This window comes from Clupea harengus, chromosome 22 (assembly GCF_900700415.2).
Source record: "Clupea harengus chromosome 22, Ch_v2.0.2, whole genome shotgun sequence".
Classification (NCBI taxonomy): Eukaryota; Metazoa; Chordata; class Actinopteri; order Clupeiformes; family Clupeidae; genus Clupea; species Clupea harengus.
The window spans coordinates 11,550,489-11,569,735 of NC_045173.1; the positions used below are offsets into that span (position 1 = coordinate 11,550,489).

General features: G+C 45.1%; 1 protein-coding gene across 1 annotated transcript in view; it reads left to right on the plus strand.

Moving 5' to 3' along the window:
* Nucleotides 1-4,813: 4,813 nt before the first annotated feature.
* The window catches only part of maml3 (mastermind-like transcriptional coactivator 3), a 65,413-nt gene continuing 50,979 nt past the window's right edge, over nucleotides 4,814-19,247 (plus strand). The window contains exon 1 of the mRNA XM_031559728.2: nucleotides 4,814-5,890. Coding sequence (XP_031415588.1) covers nucleotides 5,516-5,890 — 375 coding nt within the window. The 5' untranslated portion in view covers nucleotides 4,814-5,515. The remainder of the gene's footprint in view (nucleotides 5,891-19,247) is intronic.

Consider the following 19,247-nt stretch of genomic DNA (forward strand, 5'->3'; position numbering starts at 1 on the left):
CCTGCGGGTGACCGCGCTCTGCGCCCAGACACAGGCAAGGCAGACACACGCTGTGCCTTGGCCCGCTGGCGGAACGCTGGGCTTGTGATAGCTGAGGGCAGGAGAACAGGTCCCAGACCAGCGGCGAACGGGACGGAGTGGAACCCAAGCCAGGGCCAAGGCCACAAAAGCATTCTTGCATGAACTCCATGCCACTTATCTTCCACCAAAGAGAGGCCAGAGGCAGGAGCCAAGCCACAGACACAGTGAACACAGCTCACATAGATGCTGGTGTGTTTTGTTTGGATGGATGTCTGCTGTGCATGATTCTTTTGTGTGTGTGTGTGTGTGTGTGTGTGTGTGTGTGTGTGTGTGTGTGCTTGTGATTGTCTGAGAGAGAGAAAGAGAAGTATTTAGTGAGATTTTGTTTGTCATTTTTTGATCTGCCACAAACTCTAACATTGGGGGCCTTCATTGTTGATTGGTATTTCGTCTTTGTTCCTTACATTGGCTTTTTTGTTGTAAAATGGCCATAAACTGATAGTAAATGCATATACCAATATCTCTTCTATATCTGTGTGTGTGTGTGTGTGTGTGTGTGTGTTTGTGCATGCATGTTTGTGTGTGTGTGTGTGCGCGTATGTGTGTGGGTGTGTGTGTGTGTGTGTGTGTGTGGGTGTGTGTGGGTGTGCACCTGAGAGCGCTGTACAGTTATCCTGTTTAATTATTTGTCCTTTTTCACCTGCCTCCTCTCCTTTCTCATCATAATTCTACTCTCTCTCTCTCTCTCTCTCTCTCTCTCTCTACACACACAGATAGAAGGTAATTTATAACCCATTAACAAAAAAAGTCTTGATACTGGTATTGAAACTGGGTTCATATTTTTGGTTCAAAATCTAGCTTGTGCACACATATTTGACTGACTATTATTACCATCTCAGGGAGCTTGTTGCCTTCGCATCTGATGCCTTGAGGCAGGCTGTTGCGCTTAGGCAGTATATCAGTAAAAAGCTGTTGACCCAAACAATGCAAAAACTATGAGATGATTGAAAAGTGGTTTGGGCTGGAAACCACGAGAGATACGACAAAGCAAATAACAGCTAGCATCTTCATGTAAAGTGACCCCTCAGAGCATACCTATGACTGAGACAGCCCTCACTGAAGACAAAATCTGCACTTTAGAGTACACCGCATCCCTTCCCAACGGTGCTTCTTTCCTTCTCTAAAGCAATGCAACTGCTCAGAGTCTTTCATGATATTTTTGCCAAGGCCATTCTGACAGAATATAATACACTTACATTTTTTCGGTTTTGAAAAAATGGGGACGCACATTGTTCTGTGTTTCAGTGACAACCACTGAAGGAATCAGGTGAGAGGGTGTCCAGAGAAATACAACTCACCCAGAGACTGTCTATACACACCTCATAATAAATAAATAATAATAAAGATGGTCATCCAGAGTAAGCTTCTGTGTTCTCCTGTCTATGTCTCCTTGTGTTTTCTTGGTTAACTGGATATTGCACGAGACCCTAAAACACACACACGCACACACATACTTTTTGTAGGAATTTTCATCCGGCAACCTTGAGCTGTAGAGAACACTGCAGACATAGCTGCCAAACTCTCATTACCTACACACATATTAGTAATGGATCATTTGAGTATTTCTGACATTTGTGAACTGGACATTTTTAACTTCACGTTCACTTTTACAGTTCTCTCATTCTAACTTAGTCGGACTCCAAATGAGCCTGACTCATTGACCCTCTCTTTCAGGATCCTTGAGGCTCAAGGTAATAGCTGTCTCTGTCTCTGTCTCTCTCTCTCTCTCTCTCTATTAGTGGTTAAACCGGCAGGACCATATCTATAGTAAAACTGCTGCACTGGCATGGCTTACAGCTATTTGCATAAATGTTTGTAGCACGCTGACAGGTTCAGTAAAATAGGTTGTGAGAAAAAGTACATTGGGAGAAATTAACACTTGACGATAAATAGCATTTGTTGCCGAAGTATGTTTTTTTCAGTATAACAGGCTCTGTTCTCACTGCATTAACGTGACTTTAAAAAAGTATTATGCTCCAATGTATTCAATTTTGTCATACCATATCGTCTGAAACATCAGTGAGCTCCGACAGCATTATTTTCAAATAATCTAAGCACACACCATTGCATGGTCAAGTCATTTCCGTTCAATTTCAAGCAAACTTCAAATGATGTAGTAAGCAGTGGAAAGAGCTAGCATCAGAGAACGTGCTCTTACACAGAGACTCTTAAACACAGGCATGCACACGAGTGTACACACACACTTCCACAACTCAAGCACACACACACATACACAACCAACACAAACAACACACATGCACAAAGACACACACAGAGACACACACACACACACAAAAGTCCACAAAACAAATTCACAACTGGAAACACTGAGAGTGAAGCCTTGTTAAGTTGTAATGGTGGCAGTGGGTGGGGTGATAGGGAGAGAGCAATGGAAAGAGAGGAGGAGACAGACAGAGAAAGAGAGAAACAGAGGGAGGGTGTGAGTTGGGAGAGAGAAGTGTTCTAGTCGACAGTGGTGTGTGTATGCCTGTGTGTGTGTGTGTGTGTGTTGTTTGAACCGTTGGCGTGTGTGGGGGTGGTAAGTGTGTGTAGACAGCATTCCAGTCATTCCAGCAGCACTAAGCTGACTGGACTGGGCAGCAGCACCAATTACAGAGAGATGCTGTCCTCACTTCTTACGCACACACTCGTCCGCACACTTATTCACACGTTCACTCTTTTACACTTACGCATAAAATGGCACACTCAAAAGCGGGCGACTGGACTATACATATATAGCTGAAGAAATCTTCAGTTGGATCTTGTCACACGTGTATGGATGCAACCGGTTGTGTAGAGCTATTTCCTCTGGTGTTTTGTGAACAGTTTTCAATGGTTTCTCTGCAAGACTCTGAAGTGGCCTTATTTTCTTTACATGACAACACAGAGCCTTAGTGTAGAGGAGCAGAGTGTGTGCTCCAAGGCCTCCCACACCACACAAAAGTGACATTTTTTACATGTCAGCACCATTCAGCGTCATCAAGGAGGCCAAAGACTTCTATGCACAATAGCCAACAAACATACTCACTCACTCACTCACACATGCATGTACAAACACACACTCATACACCCCACAAAACAGAGAGAGAGAGTGAGAGAGAGAGAGAGAGAGAGAGAGAGTGAGAACGAGAGTACGATAAAGTGAGAGTGAGACTGAGAGAGAGAGAGAGAGAGAGAGAGTGAGTGAGAGAGAGAGTAAGAGAGAGAGAATTGCTTTGTGTGCTCTAGCTGAATTGGAGAAACCCTCTGATAGGGTCTGATGTGGCCACAGAGTTGAGCTCCTGCGAGACATAAGTTACTCAGGCTAGCTGAAGTTGCCGTGGATGGCCCACGGCTTGGCATCTCCAGGGACACACACACGGCATCACAGCTTCCATCTCGAGCCACAGAGCAGCAGAGACAATTTTCGATAATTTTCTGTCATTCTTACAGGCTGACAAAAGTATGTGATGAAATCGACAGAAACATTTCTCAGTCTGACAAAGCTTGTGTTTTCTGCGTGGAGGAAGATTACCTGCTTCAATGACAGCTGTCTCGCTGCTTACTAAGAGTCAGCAGTTTTGGCTCATTTGAGTCATTCTAACAATGAGAGCAAAAATGTGACACTTCAGTTAAAGAATGCTGTGTGAAAATGTCTTTTGAAATACTCTAATGAACCAATAGACTGGCAGGACTCTAGAGTCTGTTTATATTGCTGCCAAAACATAACAAGAAGTTAAGTTGATGCTTTTCTGTAATGATGTAATGATTATATATCACTTATTGTCAACTGCCAACAGAGCAGAGATCCACTAAATATTGTGAAAACATGCCTTTACCAGAGACAAAACATGCCTTTGCCAAAGAGACGAAGACAGTGTCAGTGAAACTGTTGCTGTATAGATGCAGGCATCAGAGATCAAATACTAGGCTGTACACCTACATTTCATCACACCTGCATTTCCCTGCATATTTATAAGTTAGACAGTGTTGCTTTTATTATGTTAAATACCTGTTCTCTAACATATTGCAATAATCATTTTGTGGGGAAAGCTACAGATACAGAACGTATTAACAATAAGATCCAAGGGTGAAGTGCCAATTCCAACAGATTTTTTTTTTGTTGAAATTATGAGATTTTCGTGTGTGTGTGTGTGTGTGTGTGTGTGGCTGGGGGGGGGTTACAGCATCAGTAAGGGGGTCATTACAGCATCAGTAGGGGGTGGGGGGGGGGGGGGTGTCATTACAGCATCAGAGTTCATGTGTGACCCTGTGTGACAAAACCTTGAGCCTTTTTAGCATTATACTTTAAGGTAACACAAAATGCTATTTTGTAATGGGCTTTGTACATTTCTGTGGGGTTCAAAAACAGATCGTTTCTAGCCTAGACCCTAGGTCAAAATCTCCTCTCCTTTCACAAAAAACTCTTATAATTAAAGTCTAGCAAGAAAGAAGTGGAATGTTTTGCATAATTAAAGTGGATATCCATCCCTTTTTACTTTTGATTATGTAGAAATTTCTTTAAACCCTCAACCATGAACATCTTCTGGATCATATATTTTACATATGTAAAAATATCCTAGTACATATTAATGTAATTGATATTTATTCAGGTTTGTCTTATTTTAATGTGGGCCTATAGTCTATCAGACCTATTTACTGCCCCTAATGGGGATCGCTACCTGTCATCTATTTAGTCTAGAGCCGAAAACCCTGGTTCAAATGTGGCATTCCATGCCGTATTTTTGGTGGCGCTGTCGGGCTGCTCAGAGCTCCGTAACTGGTCTCAGGTCTTGTCCTGATATCACTCCGCTAGCATGGAGGAGGAGAGTGCTTGATTATTGTGATGGTGGCAGCAGCTGCGAGCGACTAGCAGATCGGTGTCCTTAGGATTTCCTTTTGAGCGTCTCTCCAACGGGCAGGCTATTTGAACGCACGCCGTACAGTCTTTACTGAAGGTTGGATTTTGTCGACCAAGCTAATGAAATGCAAGTTCACGCAACAACTCTGGAGCCTGTTCGCTGCAGACTGCAAAACTTTTTCTTAGAGGACAACACAATAAAACGGCGAGCTCGCAAGATCGGCTGTTCGGTGTGATGGTCGCTCGTAACATCCGGATGTTGTATGGGGTTATTTTAGAGTAGTGTAGCCGTTCAGGCGGGGGAAGAGAGCCGGGGAGACCCGGCAGCTTTGCTGGTTCGGTCTTACACGCTCCGACATTGTTGTCTCCTTTCTCGCACAACGGGTACGGTGATACTGAAACATTATTGAATGGTTGAGACAGTGCTTCTCCCGGAGGAGGGAAGCAACCACCACTGCTTGTTTACAGTCATTTGAAAGTACACTTCTTCAGTAATTCGTCCCTGAAAAGACTTGGGGCAGGACTGAGAGAGATTTGGAAGAACGGGGTCTGGGGCTTGACAAAGTTCTTCCAAAATACTGTTTCACAGCACAGATGATGGGGGATTTTGCAACCCCCGCTGCCGCGAATGGCAGTAGTATTTGCATCAACAACAATGCCATCGGCAGCGGGCTGAGTGCGAACAACAACACCTCCACGAACAGCGTGGGCATTCCGAAACACAGCACCGTGGTGGAGCGACTCAGGCAGCGGATTGAGGGCTGTCGGCGCCACCATGTGAACTGCGAGAACCGGTATCAGCAAGCGCACGCCGAGCAGCTGGAGATCGAACGCCGGGAGACAGTCACTCTGTATCAGCGCAGCCTGGAGCAGAGGGCGAAGAAGTCAGCTAATAACAAGCAGCAGAGCAAACAGCAAGACCCCGATTCTGCAGCATCTACGGAGCAGAGGAACAGCACACTTATAGCGGTAAGCAGTAACTTCTTAACCCCGTCCGCTGGGTCGTGATGGGGAAGACACCAAAACAGTTCATCTGTACCTGTGAGTGAAAGTGTTTCTGTGGCGTAACGTTAAGCTACTGTGTGCCCTTGTTTATCGAGTGGCTGCTCAGTCTAGACTCAGTTTCAAACTTTCGACTGTGTTGTGTTTTTCTGTTTCGGAAATGACAACCAACTTCATATTGTTTCAAGGCAGTAACACGTTGCTTGGTTAAAGCAACATGTTTGGAAGTTTTGTTTGTCTGAACAACCCTTGAGACCCCATATTCTACTGAATAACAAGGAGTTTAGACTGATTGGACGATGCGAAATGTCTCTTGTCAGAGTTGCTCCTTTCACGCGAGCCAGTTCAGTGGCGAATGAGATGATGGAACAGGCAGGTTTCTGTTGCAGGCTTGCCTACTTGCGGCTCGGAGTTTGTGGTGTGATGTCATACGTTTGATCTCCACCTACTACTACCAGTGTTGTCGTCAGACTTGTTGAATTGTTTTGGCAAATTCTTTACTTCTAAATCTTTATATAAATATCAGTGCAACCTCTCGCAAGGTAGCCTGCACTAGGCACGTCTTTCAGCATAAGATGTAGTCTGAGGTTACTTTGTGTTGTTGCTTTACTTGATTGCCACATTGTTTTGTGTGACAATTAAAAATCTTTGTAGGAAAGTAACTCCAAGATGTTTGGGGCAAAGACACACATGATTGGCGGCTTCTGACTACTGACTAGGCGTAAACCGCTTTCCTGCGTCGTGTGCACTGTCTGAACTTTAAAAGGAAGAGACAGAGACAGGGAGGGGTTGTAGGTGGAGAAATGATCAGGAAGAATGATCGGCTCTCTGCTTCAAGCGCCCCTAAGTAGCCTACCATAGAGAAGGCTTGCCCGATTTCCACACCTGTGATCCAAATGATCAACACAGCAGTGTATCGCGCATATCTTTGGGCTCTATCGCATTTTTTATGATTGAAAAAAAAAGGTTTTGCGCTACATCTTCAGAATTATAATTCAATTGTAGGCTGTTTGTCCGTGACTAGCCTATAGCCTATATCTGGTCTTATTTTGGTACACTGTTGCAGAATCGGAGGTCTCCGTCGATTGATTAGTTAGCTACCTTACAAGGTTTTTTCCTGATTCGACCTTTGTCGTCGATTGGCGACAGGGCGCAGTGAGGAGATGTTGCCTTTTGTGTCGCGGTGGTCAATTCCTCTTTGAAATGCTAAGCGGATCTCGTAGAGGCGCTCTAATTTTTGAGGGCGACAGAGGCAGGGGCTTGCAGAAAGGCTGTAAGCGAGTCGGTGGCGAAGCAATAGAACAGGACCTCCCACTGGGTACTGTGGACATTACACTGAGCCGCCCATTAACTGGTAGGCAACAAATGCTCCAAATTGAGGGATTACGGTTTAAAGAAACAGTAGCACCCTTATTACGTTTTCCTTCCTCCGAAGACGAAGGGGAATGCAGTGCCGCAGCTAGGTGGCTGTATGAAGTCGGTTTTTGACTCTTAACCGCGTTCTTGAGGAATTCAGTCTACACGGATTCTGTCAGCGTTAGGAATCCAGCGGATCTACCACGTTGGCGATTTAGTCAACCTTGTTAGATATGTTAGGGCTAAGGGATCTATTAGTGGACAGTTACTCATTTCAAATAATATGCATCTGTCGGTGTGGTCAGCTTTACCAGAATGTACCGACATTGTTCAAGTTATTATCACGCTTTGTTCTTGATGCCTCTCAAACACACAAGCATGCCCTCTCAGAGGCTGTTCAGACGAAAGTTTCTGCCCAAGTGTCTTTGGCATGCCTCCAGGACTGGATGGTATATGCCTTTGTTCAGTGCCGGTTAAAGCCGTAGAAGGCTACACGAGTTTCTTTTAGGCCTATTTGAAATATGCTCAGAAGCATACCTTAACGTGGCTCATAGCACAGCTTGGGTGGTATTAAAGAGATATTCCCCTCTAAATTTACCCCAAAGCTAGTCTAAGAGGTTCTTAGAGGCTCAGAGGGTATAAGTCAGTGATGGGACCCAGAAGATATCAGTCAAACATAAGACAATGATGGTCTGAATGGGTCGAGGGAGGGGGAAAGTGTATACCTTTCAGTCTATCCCATATTAGCTTGGTACACCTATACCTTTTAGTGTACCACAGACTCTATGAGCCTGTAGACCTACATTGTCAGGTCCATCTGCCTCCTCTCTATAGGGACGTGAGAACTCTGGGCTCTCTTTCTACCTTTTCACTTAGCCTATCTGTCAGCCCTGTGCGGGTCTGGCCCCAAACTCCTGCTGGGAGGAGTTGACATTCTTTAAACATCAGTCCCAGATCAGACACACACACTCATGAATGCACATCATTTTTCAGCATTACTTCAGCAGCAGTGAAAAAACAGTGTTTGTGGTATCGCCTTGTTCCATGTCGTCTGGGAGACGTGCCCAAGTTGCTAAATTTAACTGTGGAGTTGGCATCGAAGCGTGCAGCCTGGGTGACGTCAGACACAGAGAGCTCTGCTCAAGAGCACTCCCCTGTGCACGTTGTTTTGTTTTGTTTTGTTTGGCCTTTGGTTTCATGTCTGTTGTGCCTTTTTGTTTGTTTGCCTGCTTATTCAGTCTTTATCACACACCTGTGTGGGCCAGAATGAAACATAAGAGTAGTTATGGAGCTCTGTTCCGGGAGGGAAGTTGTCTTTTTTTTTTTCTCCACACTTTAAGATAATCACATGGACACCTAGATTGTCAGAGAGCCAGCAGAGGAAAGGCAGCCGTTTTGAACACATTGCCGTTTAAAGCAGCAGTAAGGAGTTTTGACCTAAAACCAGTGAGCTAACTACCTAAAAGGCATGAAGAAACCATTCTAACTATTGATGGCATGCAGACCCTACAAACACCACCAACAACCCAGTTGACACTGATAAAAGATTGCTAGCATGCTAACTGGTCTCTTGGCAATGTAGTTTGCAGTGTTGTGCTGTGAAAGCTTCTCTTCCATTTCATGGGGTGTTGCGTCCCAAAACACAGAACAACATAGAGCCTGTCCTGGATGGGTAGTTGGAACGGCAGGCATGTTTAACTATTCTTCACATGACCATATACTATCAAAATTAATTTGAAGATGATATCAAAACTGCTTGCATATAAAAACGTATTATTAGAATTTTTGACAACAGACCACCATTTATTCATTTCATTTTTCGGTCGTCCTAGGAGATGTTTCAGGGACAAAGTGATGCTCCTTCTGCTTCAGATTTTTTGGCTCCTTGTTTATTGGTGATTCAAACTGATTACATTCTTGTCATCTTTTCCTGGGCACAGAATGGCTGCTCTCCAGCAATCCTGACTGAAGACTTTAGTTAGAAGCCTACTAATATTGAAGTTTGAAGCCTACTAATATTGATGTTTGAAGCCACATTTTTTTCCTCTGCAGGGAGAATGGCAAGCTCTATATTCTGTCTCATTCTCTCATTAAAGGGGAGATGGGTACAGCTTTAAGATTCCCATTAAAGTTTGGCCTACCATCCCCCTGCCCTCTCCACTATGCCTGTTTGTGGATGTCCCTTTGCAGTGTAGGTAAACACAAAGAGGATATTTATGGGGAAGTGTGTGTTATGGTGGTTTTCTTTGGTTATAGCGAAAGATGAGACCATTACAATTAGAATACTGCAAAGACGTGCATGAGGGACAGTACAGACATAAAGATGATGACGCACATGCGCTGGGGCAGCTGGTCTCTTGAGCTTGTTTTTGTTGTCTCTTTCTTCTCTCTCTCTCTCTGTCTGACACAAACACACACACCCTGTCTGTCAAACAACACACACACCATGTTTCTGTCTACACACATAAATACATGTTCACTCTCACACATTTTCAGTCTCTTTCTTTTTGTCTGTCTCTGTTACACACACACACACACACACACCCACACACACACACACACACTCTTTGTCTTTTTCTGTCTCGCTCACACTCACAATGATCAAAACACTTAAAACACTAAACACATAAATTCTCATGAGAACAACCCCGACTCCCTCTGTCTTGCTGACAAGACAGTACACACAGGGACAAAATATACACCGTACAAAACATCTACTCAGCCCAGACAAAACGTCTACACACTGGAGTGGTGGAGTTTCTCTCTCTCTCTGCAGTCCACCCACACACACACACACACACACACACACACACACACACACACTTCCTCACTCTCGGAGCGGAGTGGTCTGTGTGCTTGTGCTCGCCCACCTCTCTCTGGGCTGCTACACACGGTATAGAGACGCACTCGACTGGAATGTAGGACAAACTGACTGGTCAAGGCGTTAGTTACTGGGGCTTTTTTGGTGCTCTAGGGTTAGTCAATGCAGTTGTCATTGTTTGTCTTGCTCTTTATCTTTCTCTTCATTCCATTTAGTCTCTTTCTTCTTTTCTATCTCAGTTTCTCCCTGTTTTTGCTGAGAGGTCCCGTACGCCCGCCTGTGGATGTTTTTAATTTAGAGAGTCGACAAGACCACATTCCCCTCCACCCACCCATATGCACGCTCGCTCGCACGCACACACCACACACACACACACACACACACACACACACACACACACACACACACACACATACATGAGCTTGCTCACATACTCACTACAGCCTCTATGTGTTCTCAGAGATTTGTGTGTGTGTCAGGAAATCTCTGGCTTTGACTGGGAACGCAGAGAAATTCAGCTGGAATGCCTCATAAATCTGGCAGTTTCAAGGTACAGTGTTTCTGCTGGAAACTCTGAACACAAAGAGATGCACACAAACATTTATTTTTCATCTTCATAATTCATCATTTGAACCCAAAAAATGTAAATCCTATCAGAAGTCATGAACTTAATGATGGTTGTTTCTGTTTCAAGATAAACACAGATAAACTCTGTGGTGGACTTAGGGTTTGTCCTATGCCCAAATAAAGAACCATGCTGTGTAGAACAAACACTATGCTTGAAGTATTGCTTTGTGTGTAAAGAGTTTGGTTTCCTACTAGATAGGGAGGTGACTTAGGCCAGCAGTGCCCAGTTCAGTTTGAATAGCCACTATTCTTCTCACTGTGCCTGAGAGCTGATAGAAAGCCATATGTGCTTTTTTCCCCCAGTCAGCCTAGCTATGTGTGCGTGCGTGTGTGCGTGTGTGCGTGTGTGCGTGTGTGTGCGTGTGTGCGCGTGTGTGTGTCAGCAGACTAAAGGAATAGTATGACAGGGTTCCTTCGTGGGGCTGTTGACTGCCCTACACGGCTGTCGTCACTGGGCTTAGCTAGCCTGTGCTGACTTTGACCAGCAGTCACTTGAGCTGAGCCTAGAACATCACTCCGTTATCCAGGGAGAGATGGCATCCAGTCCTGCCTTTATCGGGTCCATTAGGCAGGTCTGTCAAGATCAGGAGCAGTGCAGTTGAGCCAGTCTCCAGTCTGATGTAACTTTATCATTACATTAAACAAGAACTTTCAGCAAAGTCACTCAGGGCAGAGTTAGCATGCTGTGGCAGTAGCATAACAACAGTGATGTCCGTGTCTGTCTGTCTGTTTGTTTGTCTGTCTGTCTGTTTCAAGCCTGGGGAGAGAAGTCCGCTGGCAAGGCCTGTTTGTGAGTTGGTGTTTGGGGGTGTTGTTCAGTCACTGGGGAAGGTGTGTGTGTTTACATGATGGTATAATTCGAATCTTTGCTTAGTCGGACTATGTTTTGGGGCAACTGCTATTATCCCAATATAAGTGTGTGTGTGTGTGTGTGTGTGTGTGTGTGTGGGGGGGGGGGGGGGGGGGGGGGGGGGTCCATCATCATCATGACAAATTCGGTGTGGAGCAACCGTCATTAACCTTGAGCAGAGGGTGACACTGCAGCTGTAGAGGGTGAAGGGAGAAACCGGTCTGAAATGAAAGTGAAAGAGGCACAGAGAGATGGAGAACTTTTAGACCTCTCTTTGTCAGGACCTCAATGGGTTTAAAAAGATAATAATTTAATTAAAGACCAATTTTGTTTTGAGGTGAGGTAGGAGCGTCTTGAGTCTGGAGTGTCATGGTATTGTGATGAGATCATTTAAGGTGTGATGTGCACTGACAGTAGTGTGCTGATAGACAGTAGGAACATGGGAACAGCAAAAGGTTTACTCTGCTAGGCCCATTGCTCATAGCTTTGCCAGAGAATCACAGACACAGACAAAAAACATAAACTTGCACGCACACATGCGTGATTGCGCGCACACACACACACACACACACACACACACACACGCACACACGCACACACACACACAAACTGTGTTTGGGAGCATTATAATAGGTCCTGCACCTAATGTGCCAGAGTCCGAGGGAACATCAGATAATGGCCCTGTGACAGAACAAGATGTCACTTCCTATTTGGGGCCCGAGGGGTGGATGGCTGCTAGCTGGTGGCTGTGGGCGCCGCAGCAGCAGCAGCAGCAGGGTTCCTCCCTGTGCCACAGATGATGGCTGCTCAAGACCCATTTGCTGCCTGTAATGGCCAACAACATGGGTGACACTGCCACACAAAACAATGGCCTCCGTCCGAGGTGAGAAACTGCAATGATGAACACCGTGAGAGATGGGCAGAAGAAAACAGAAGGAAAACAGGAGATATTGAAGTGAGTGGAAGGAAGAGAAAGAGTGAATGAGAAGTGGTAGTATTTGACGTGGCAGGGCAGATAAAGAAGGGATGGGGGAGAAGAGATAAGCCAGAACAATGAAGTGGCTGAGACTACTTTGTGGTTGTTACCCAATTCATGAAGAGAATATTCAGTCATTGATAACCCTCAGTGCGCTGTTGGCTATTCCTGCCTTGTCTGCAGTCTTATTCAGAAACCTTGTACTTGCACAATGTTCATGTACTTGAAAGTAACACTATGGAGTTTCTGGAGCCGCCAGGTAGGGAGCTACTTTCTGCTGGACTATTCAGTAACTTATTTGCTGTCTTGCTTTGTCTTGTGTTGCACTTGCTTGATGTTTGAATGTGTTAGGAAAGTTGTTGGCAAGCTAGCCAACATAGCTATCACAATAACATTACAAAGAAGCCGACGAGAGAGCACTTATTACTAGCATCAATCAGTGGTGTAACGTAGTTACGACGGGCCCAGGTGCAGGCTATTATGACGGGCCCTAGTCAGTGGCGTAAAGCAGTGGTTCCCAAACATTTTACAGTCCCGTACCATAAGGGACGTTTATTATCAGTCCAAGTCCAATAAGTAGCTATGTGCAGGGTTCCCATGATCTTGGAAATGTCATGGAATTTAAAAATCCCATTTTCTAGGCCTGGAAATTCAGTAAATTCTTTGAAGGTTTTGGAAAAGTCATGAAATTTGATTTTGTCGTATACAGGTCTATGAAATGATTTATGTGATGATACTCTTCCATGGATAATGTTTCGTTGTGCACATTTCTGCAGCCTGATACAGTTTCCACTTGAATTGACAGTTTCCACTTGTATTGCATCGATAGCCTAACTAGCCTTTTAGAAAAGGAACCGAAAGGGTTGTTTAATTTTCATTCAATAGGACCTATGCAATTTTGTGTACTTAAAGGTTTTGAAAGGGGATGGACATTTCATTAAGGGTCCCAGAAAAGTCATGGAAAAGTTTTGAAATGTTGTCATTGAAAAGGCGTGGGAGCCCTGCATGTATTCTTGAAACATAATCCTTGCAATGCAAATAAACTTACAGTATGAAGTTAGACTTCAAGCTTATTGATTGAGATCTTGTTATATTGGGTCACCAAACTTCTCCTCAAGGCATCCCAGCTATTTTGGGTATTTCTTCAGTTCCATCACCACCACACCTAGTTCAGCCCAATGAGATAGTGGTTAGACCAGGAGTGCTAATGGGGGAATTCAACCAAGGCACGAGTGTTTGGGACAATACCTACAAACCGGGGGTTCTAAATGAGACAAGTAGAACTAATTCAGGTTTGATAGTTGAAGCAAGCTGCTGTAGCAAACATGAAAGGGTAAAGTCTACAAGAAGGTTATTTAAAAAAAAAAAATTGGCATAGGATTTACAGACTTATGTAGAAGTGTTTTTTTTCTGTGCAGTAGAAGTGAACGGTGATCAGTCCTTTTTGGTCACTGGGCAACTCATTTTGTGGTGCATCGATGAGCACTGACGGCATGATACGGTTTACTACTGGCTTGTACTTGTACTTTTTTTTAGAATTTGGCAGTAGAATTTTCATTTTTGTGGAATTAAACCTTTGCAGTTTATGGCGCCTGATGCCAGTACAGCAGATGAGATGAGAAGCACATTCATGCCTGACTGCTGTCTGCAGTGAAGCATGATGGCTAGTCATGTCATACATAGGGCCTGAATTCCAGCCACTGGTGTTAGAAGTGATTGGATGGCGAATGCTGACAATGAGCAGATTTGAGTCATCATGCTGTGTCATGTAGCCAAATGTCTTCCACCATTAGGAAAACTACACAGCACAAACACAATATTAAGAGCCCACGTGGGTCAAAAAGAGCTTTTGACCACGGTCAAAAGAGCTACGACACATCTCACTAGATTCTTGAAGATTACAGAGCTCAACACAACAAGACACAGAGTTTTTTTTATCATATTATAAAGTCAGGCGAACCCTTACTGGCCACAAAAATAATTGTTTATATTATACACAAAAATAATAACTGGGCTTAGACTTTTGCTCAGCACTGAACGTGCACCAGCAGACGCACGCTTACAGGCTGACACCATTAAGCCCCCCCCCCTAAAGATCATCATTTCCACTTGTGACGGTAGGAGCCAGGGAGTTACTTCTTAATCCGAAGACAAACAGGTCCATTACACTACAGACACCTGCTCTCTGCTCTGTTCTGGGTTCAGCTCCATTGCGAGTGCATGTTGTGGGCCGTGCATGGCCAGAGTGGAGGAATGCAGACCCCAGATCAGCCCGGAGCCTTTGCATTGACATGGGATGGCTTAAAGACAAATTAGTGCTTTATTGATGCATACGGAGCCTGGAAGAGTCACTCCTTCTCAGCCGGCTTCAATGAAACCAAAGGAGAGACGCAGTAAATAATAGATGAGGGAGGCAGGCTGTTCCACTGTTGCTCCTCCACACACACACACACGGGCTTATCTAAGCATATCGAGGTAACAGAGACAGAGTATAATATAGTTTAACATTTGGCCACACCCACAGTACTTCATGTCACATTTACCTACATTACAACAGTTTCTCCTTCTTTCTCTGGCATGATCTCTGTCTCAAATTCACACATCTCTTTATGGTGTTGGTTAATGTAATGCCACTGGATGCTATATCTTTGGATCCGGACACACACACACACTACTCGACTCAAACTGGATGAAGCTCTAGGCACTTCAAGATGGTATAGGAATGTAACTGACGCCATTGCAGAATTTAACCCTAACTGGCATTCCCTCATGTGGCAGGCGTGTTGTGTAAACAGTTGTGCAGATGAACTGAGATATTTATTTGTGCTAGGTGGCACACACATGCATACCCATACACAAGTGTGCATGGTTGCAGTCATGCATATGCACACACACACACACACACACACACACACATGCACAGTGTAGCAGATGAGGCAGATGGTGAACATCAGACATAGGCCTGCTCACACAGCCAGGCTAGGCTAGGCACCAAACACAATCCATATGAATGGCTTGGACCAGCTCCTTCAAACAGTTGGAGATAGAGGAAGTCAGAGGGAGAAATAGAGACTGAGGGAGGCAGGAGGGCTGGGTATTGGTACAGATCCCCTTATTGGATCTGTTTCGTATTCACAAGCTAACGGTTTGATTCGTTTCGATTAAATTCCTATTTGATTTTGATAGGGGTTTTCAAATGGAACAGCTGTAATATATTTCTGGCCACGTGTGGAAATGTTGGCACTGTTCGCATGGAACGCTAGAAAAATTCTTAGCAAACTCTGGTAGGTGTACAGCCCTGTGCAGTACCTATGTCTTCTCGATCACGGGTAAATTATTGTTTCCATGAGTAATTTGTATCTTACCTTCACCCCATTACTAAAGTTTAAGGAAAGAGAAAATACAGGACAAAACATGATTTTTTTTTAATCAGAATAAGTCTGGACACTTAAAAAAGTGATGAAAAACAGCCCTGAGTGTCCTGAGAAAAACAGTACGTCTGGTCACCCTACTCTAAGGCAACACAAAGTTACCGATGATGCTAACTTGAAACAAATTGTGAAAACCACTAAAGAAAAGGCCAGAGGCTTGTATACCGAATTCTGTATTTTATTTGAGGCACACATAGTTGCTTTAACAGTGGAAAAAAGAAAGAAAACAACAGGTTTTCCTCTATGCAAGTTCCTCTGTTCCTCTGACTAGTTAACTAGTTAACAAGTGAGCATCATCTAATGGGGGAACACTGGTAATAATTATATTACTTAAATATAACCGTCAGGCTTTGTTTAACCATGTGGAAAAAAACCAAGAAAACTGGAAAAATGTGCCGAATTTGAAAATGTGGATAATCAATAAAACAATATTTTTGCACACCCTTATGAGGGAGGCAAGTTCATTTGATTGTGTTCTGCCTCTCTAGTACTTTACTTGCTGTGGTACCTTGTCCTGTGTGTGTTTGTGGGATTACTCAATATTCTGTGTGTGTGTGTGTGTGCGTGTGTGTGCGCAAACTTAAGGTTACTCAACAGGGCATGCAACAGTTTGTGTCTGTGTCTATACACTATACACCTGTGTGTGTGTGTGCGTGACCAGATCTATTTGTAAGCAGACTGTTGCTCAACAGAGTTCCCTGAAGCTTGAAACCGCACTCTTGAAGTCACTTATACTGTCACTACTCTTATACACTTACACACTTATACTAGTACTACTCATCTCATAGAGACATATGGGTCTAACCCAACAAGTGGCCGTTCTTCTTCTTTCTCTCTCCCTCTCTCTCTCTCTCTCTCTCTCTCTCCCTGTGTGTGTGTGTGTGTGTGTGTGTGTGTGTGTGTGTGTGTGTGTGTGTGTGTGTGTGTGTGTGTGTGTGTGTGTGTGTGTGTGTGTGTGTGTGTGTGCGTGTGCGTGTGTGTGTGTGTGTGTGTGTGTGTAATCCCTGAGTGCCGTCAGCTCAGAGCAGGAATCCTCAGGCTTCATCCCGCCGGGCTTAGGAGCCTAAACCTGTCTCTGTGGCCCTCGAGCGCCGCCCCCCAAATCCTGCCACTAAGCAGGAATTACCCACAGGATCCATGCATGTGTCCACACTGCACAGACCTCTGGGTAAACAGCCATGTGTGCGCCAGGCCTCCCCTGAAGCCCCACAGCCCACACACTGCAGACTGGTCCTGTGTTTAAGTCTGTGTGTCTGCAGCACAGGTGCTATTGCAGTCTCTATTTTCTTCCTGTCGTTCTCTGTCTGTCTGTCTCTCTCGCTCTCTTTCTTTCGTTCTCTCTATCCATCTCTTCCTCTCAAATTTGTTTAGCTTATGACTTGATGCATGTGTGTGCATATGTGCACCATGTGTTATAGTACAGCGAGAGAATGTGAGATGGAGAGAAGGAAGGAGACAAAGAGATGATATCTTCATTTCAGGTTTCTTTGTGCGTCTGTGTCCCTGTGTGTGTGTCCCTGTGTGTGTGTGTGTGTGTGTGTCTGTGTCTGTGTCTGTGTCTGTGTCTGTGTGTGTGTGTGTGTGTGTGTGTGTGTGTTCGTGTTTTCCAGTGAGCGTGTTCTTGTGCCTCGGCCCATTTCCTTCCTCATTGGTTAGCACCGCCTCTTCCCCATTCTGCGTCCGCGCTGCGGTCCAGTCCTGATTCACAAACATCAGTCACCACTACTGACTCAGTGTCTCAGTGCGCTGCAGCCTTTGGGCTCACCTGGAGCGCACCTGCCTCCCAGCCCCACGGCTGCACATTCAGTCTGCGTGCACAACGCACTGAAGGTGCCAACACATGCACAAGGCAGCATTCAAAATGGCCGAAGCGTCATAACCAGTGCATGACCTCAGCAGTGGCAGGTCTATTGTCGAGTCCTGACACACGAAGGAGAAATCTGCTATAACGTGCCACGTCTCGAGCCTTTGAACAGAACACATGAATGCTGTCAATCAAACGCACTTGGAAATGAGCAGGGCGGGGGGTTTCTCTTTAAAATTCTGTTGTTATTTTTAAGCATCAATGTAGTAATGTTTATTTCCTCTTGCATCACATTAAAGGGTAGAACGGGCCTCATGTTGTGCATGCCTCTCCACTGACACCCACACACCTTCGCCGCCTCCCTCGCCACATCCACACCTTCTCATTGGGTTTATGCCATTATATTTTTATGAATGTTCCCCTGCAGCACGGTGCGCTGCTGCATCGATAGCCATTAGCTCTCTGGCCTGAGTAATTGTGTTCCAGTAAAAAGCTCAGTGCAGAGCCTTTGCAGCCAGGAGCAGGATGGGTGTGGAGGAGGAGAGGAGAGGAGGGGAGGGGGTGGGGGTCATTATATGATAACACTGCAGGTAATAAGATGGCGTGGTTGCAGGGGATGAGAGAGAGAAGGAGGCGAAGTGAGGATTTGGTCATTGTGAACATCTATGGGGTTTACGGTCCACCACTGAACAAGCTTGAACTGAACTGACCGGCTGGTCGCTAAACTGCTTTTAGCCTGGTAGGCTGCGTACAGTTCAGGGCAGATATACATTTTCATTAGCATGTGTGCTCCTTAGGTATTAAAGTCATGACCTTGGAGATGTGCTCTAGGAGTTGAGCTCTGGGAGCACTTAATGGACAGGCCGTTGTGCTCTCTGACGGTGTTGAGGAAGGGAACTCGTTAAGAGGATTCCGTGTGAGCGGTCGTCATGGCTGCAGTGACATCATGTCTGTGACGGAGTGGTGGCCTTGAGTCGATGTACGGTGCGGCGCCTCCTGTTCTCCACCCACACGTACGGGGTCTGCTGCATTGTGGCTGTGGAGTATTAGGTGCCGCCAGTCAGGGTGCAGGATTCCTACTCGCTTCCTCATGCTTGCTTTTCTAGCAACTGAATGACCGAGTGGACACTAGCAGATAGCTCTTCCACGCTCAAGCTGTTATTGTTCTGTTTCAAATCCCCTTAGATTACATAGACTCTTTCGCTCTCAGTCTCTTTCGCTCTCTCTCTCTTTCTTTCTTTCTTTCTTTTCTCTCTCTCTCTCCCTCCCCTCTCACTCACACACACACACACACACACACACACACGCTGAAGCTCAGCTGCTTTCACTTTTACTCTTACACTTACACTTGTCGTGCCATCACCTGTGAAGGCAGGCCACTTTGACCTCAACTGACCAGTTGGATTCACACAGTAGGATCCAGTGTCGGGGCAGAAAGTGATCGGCTGCGTAGTGTGTT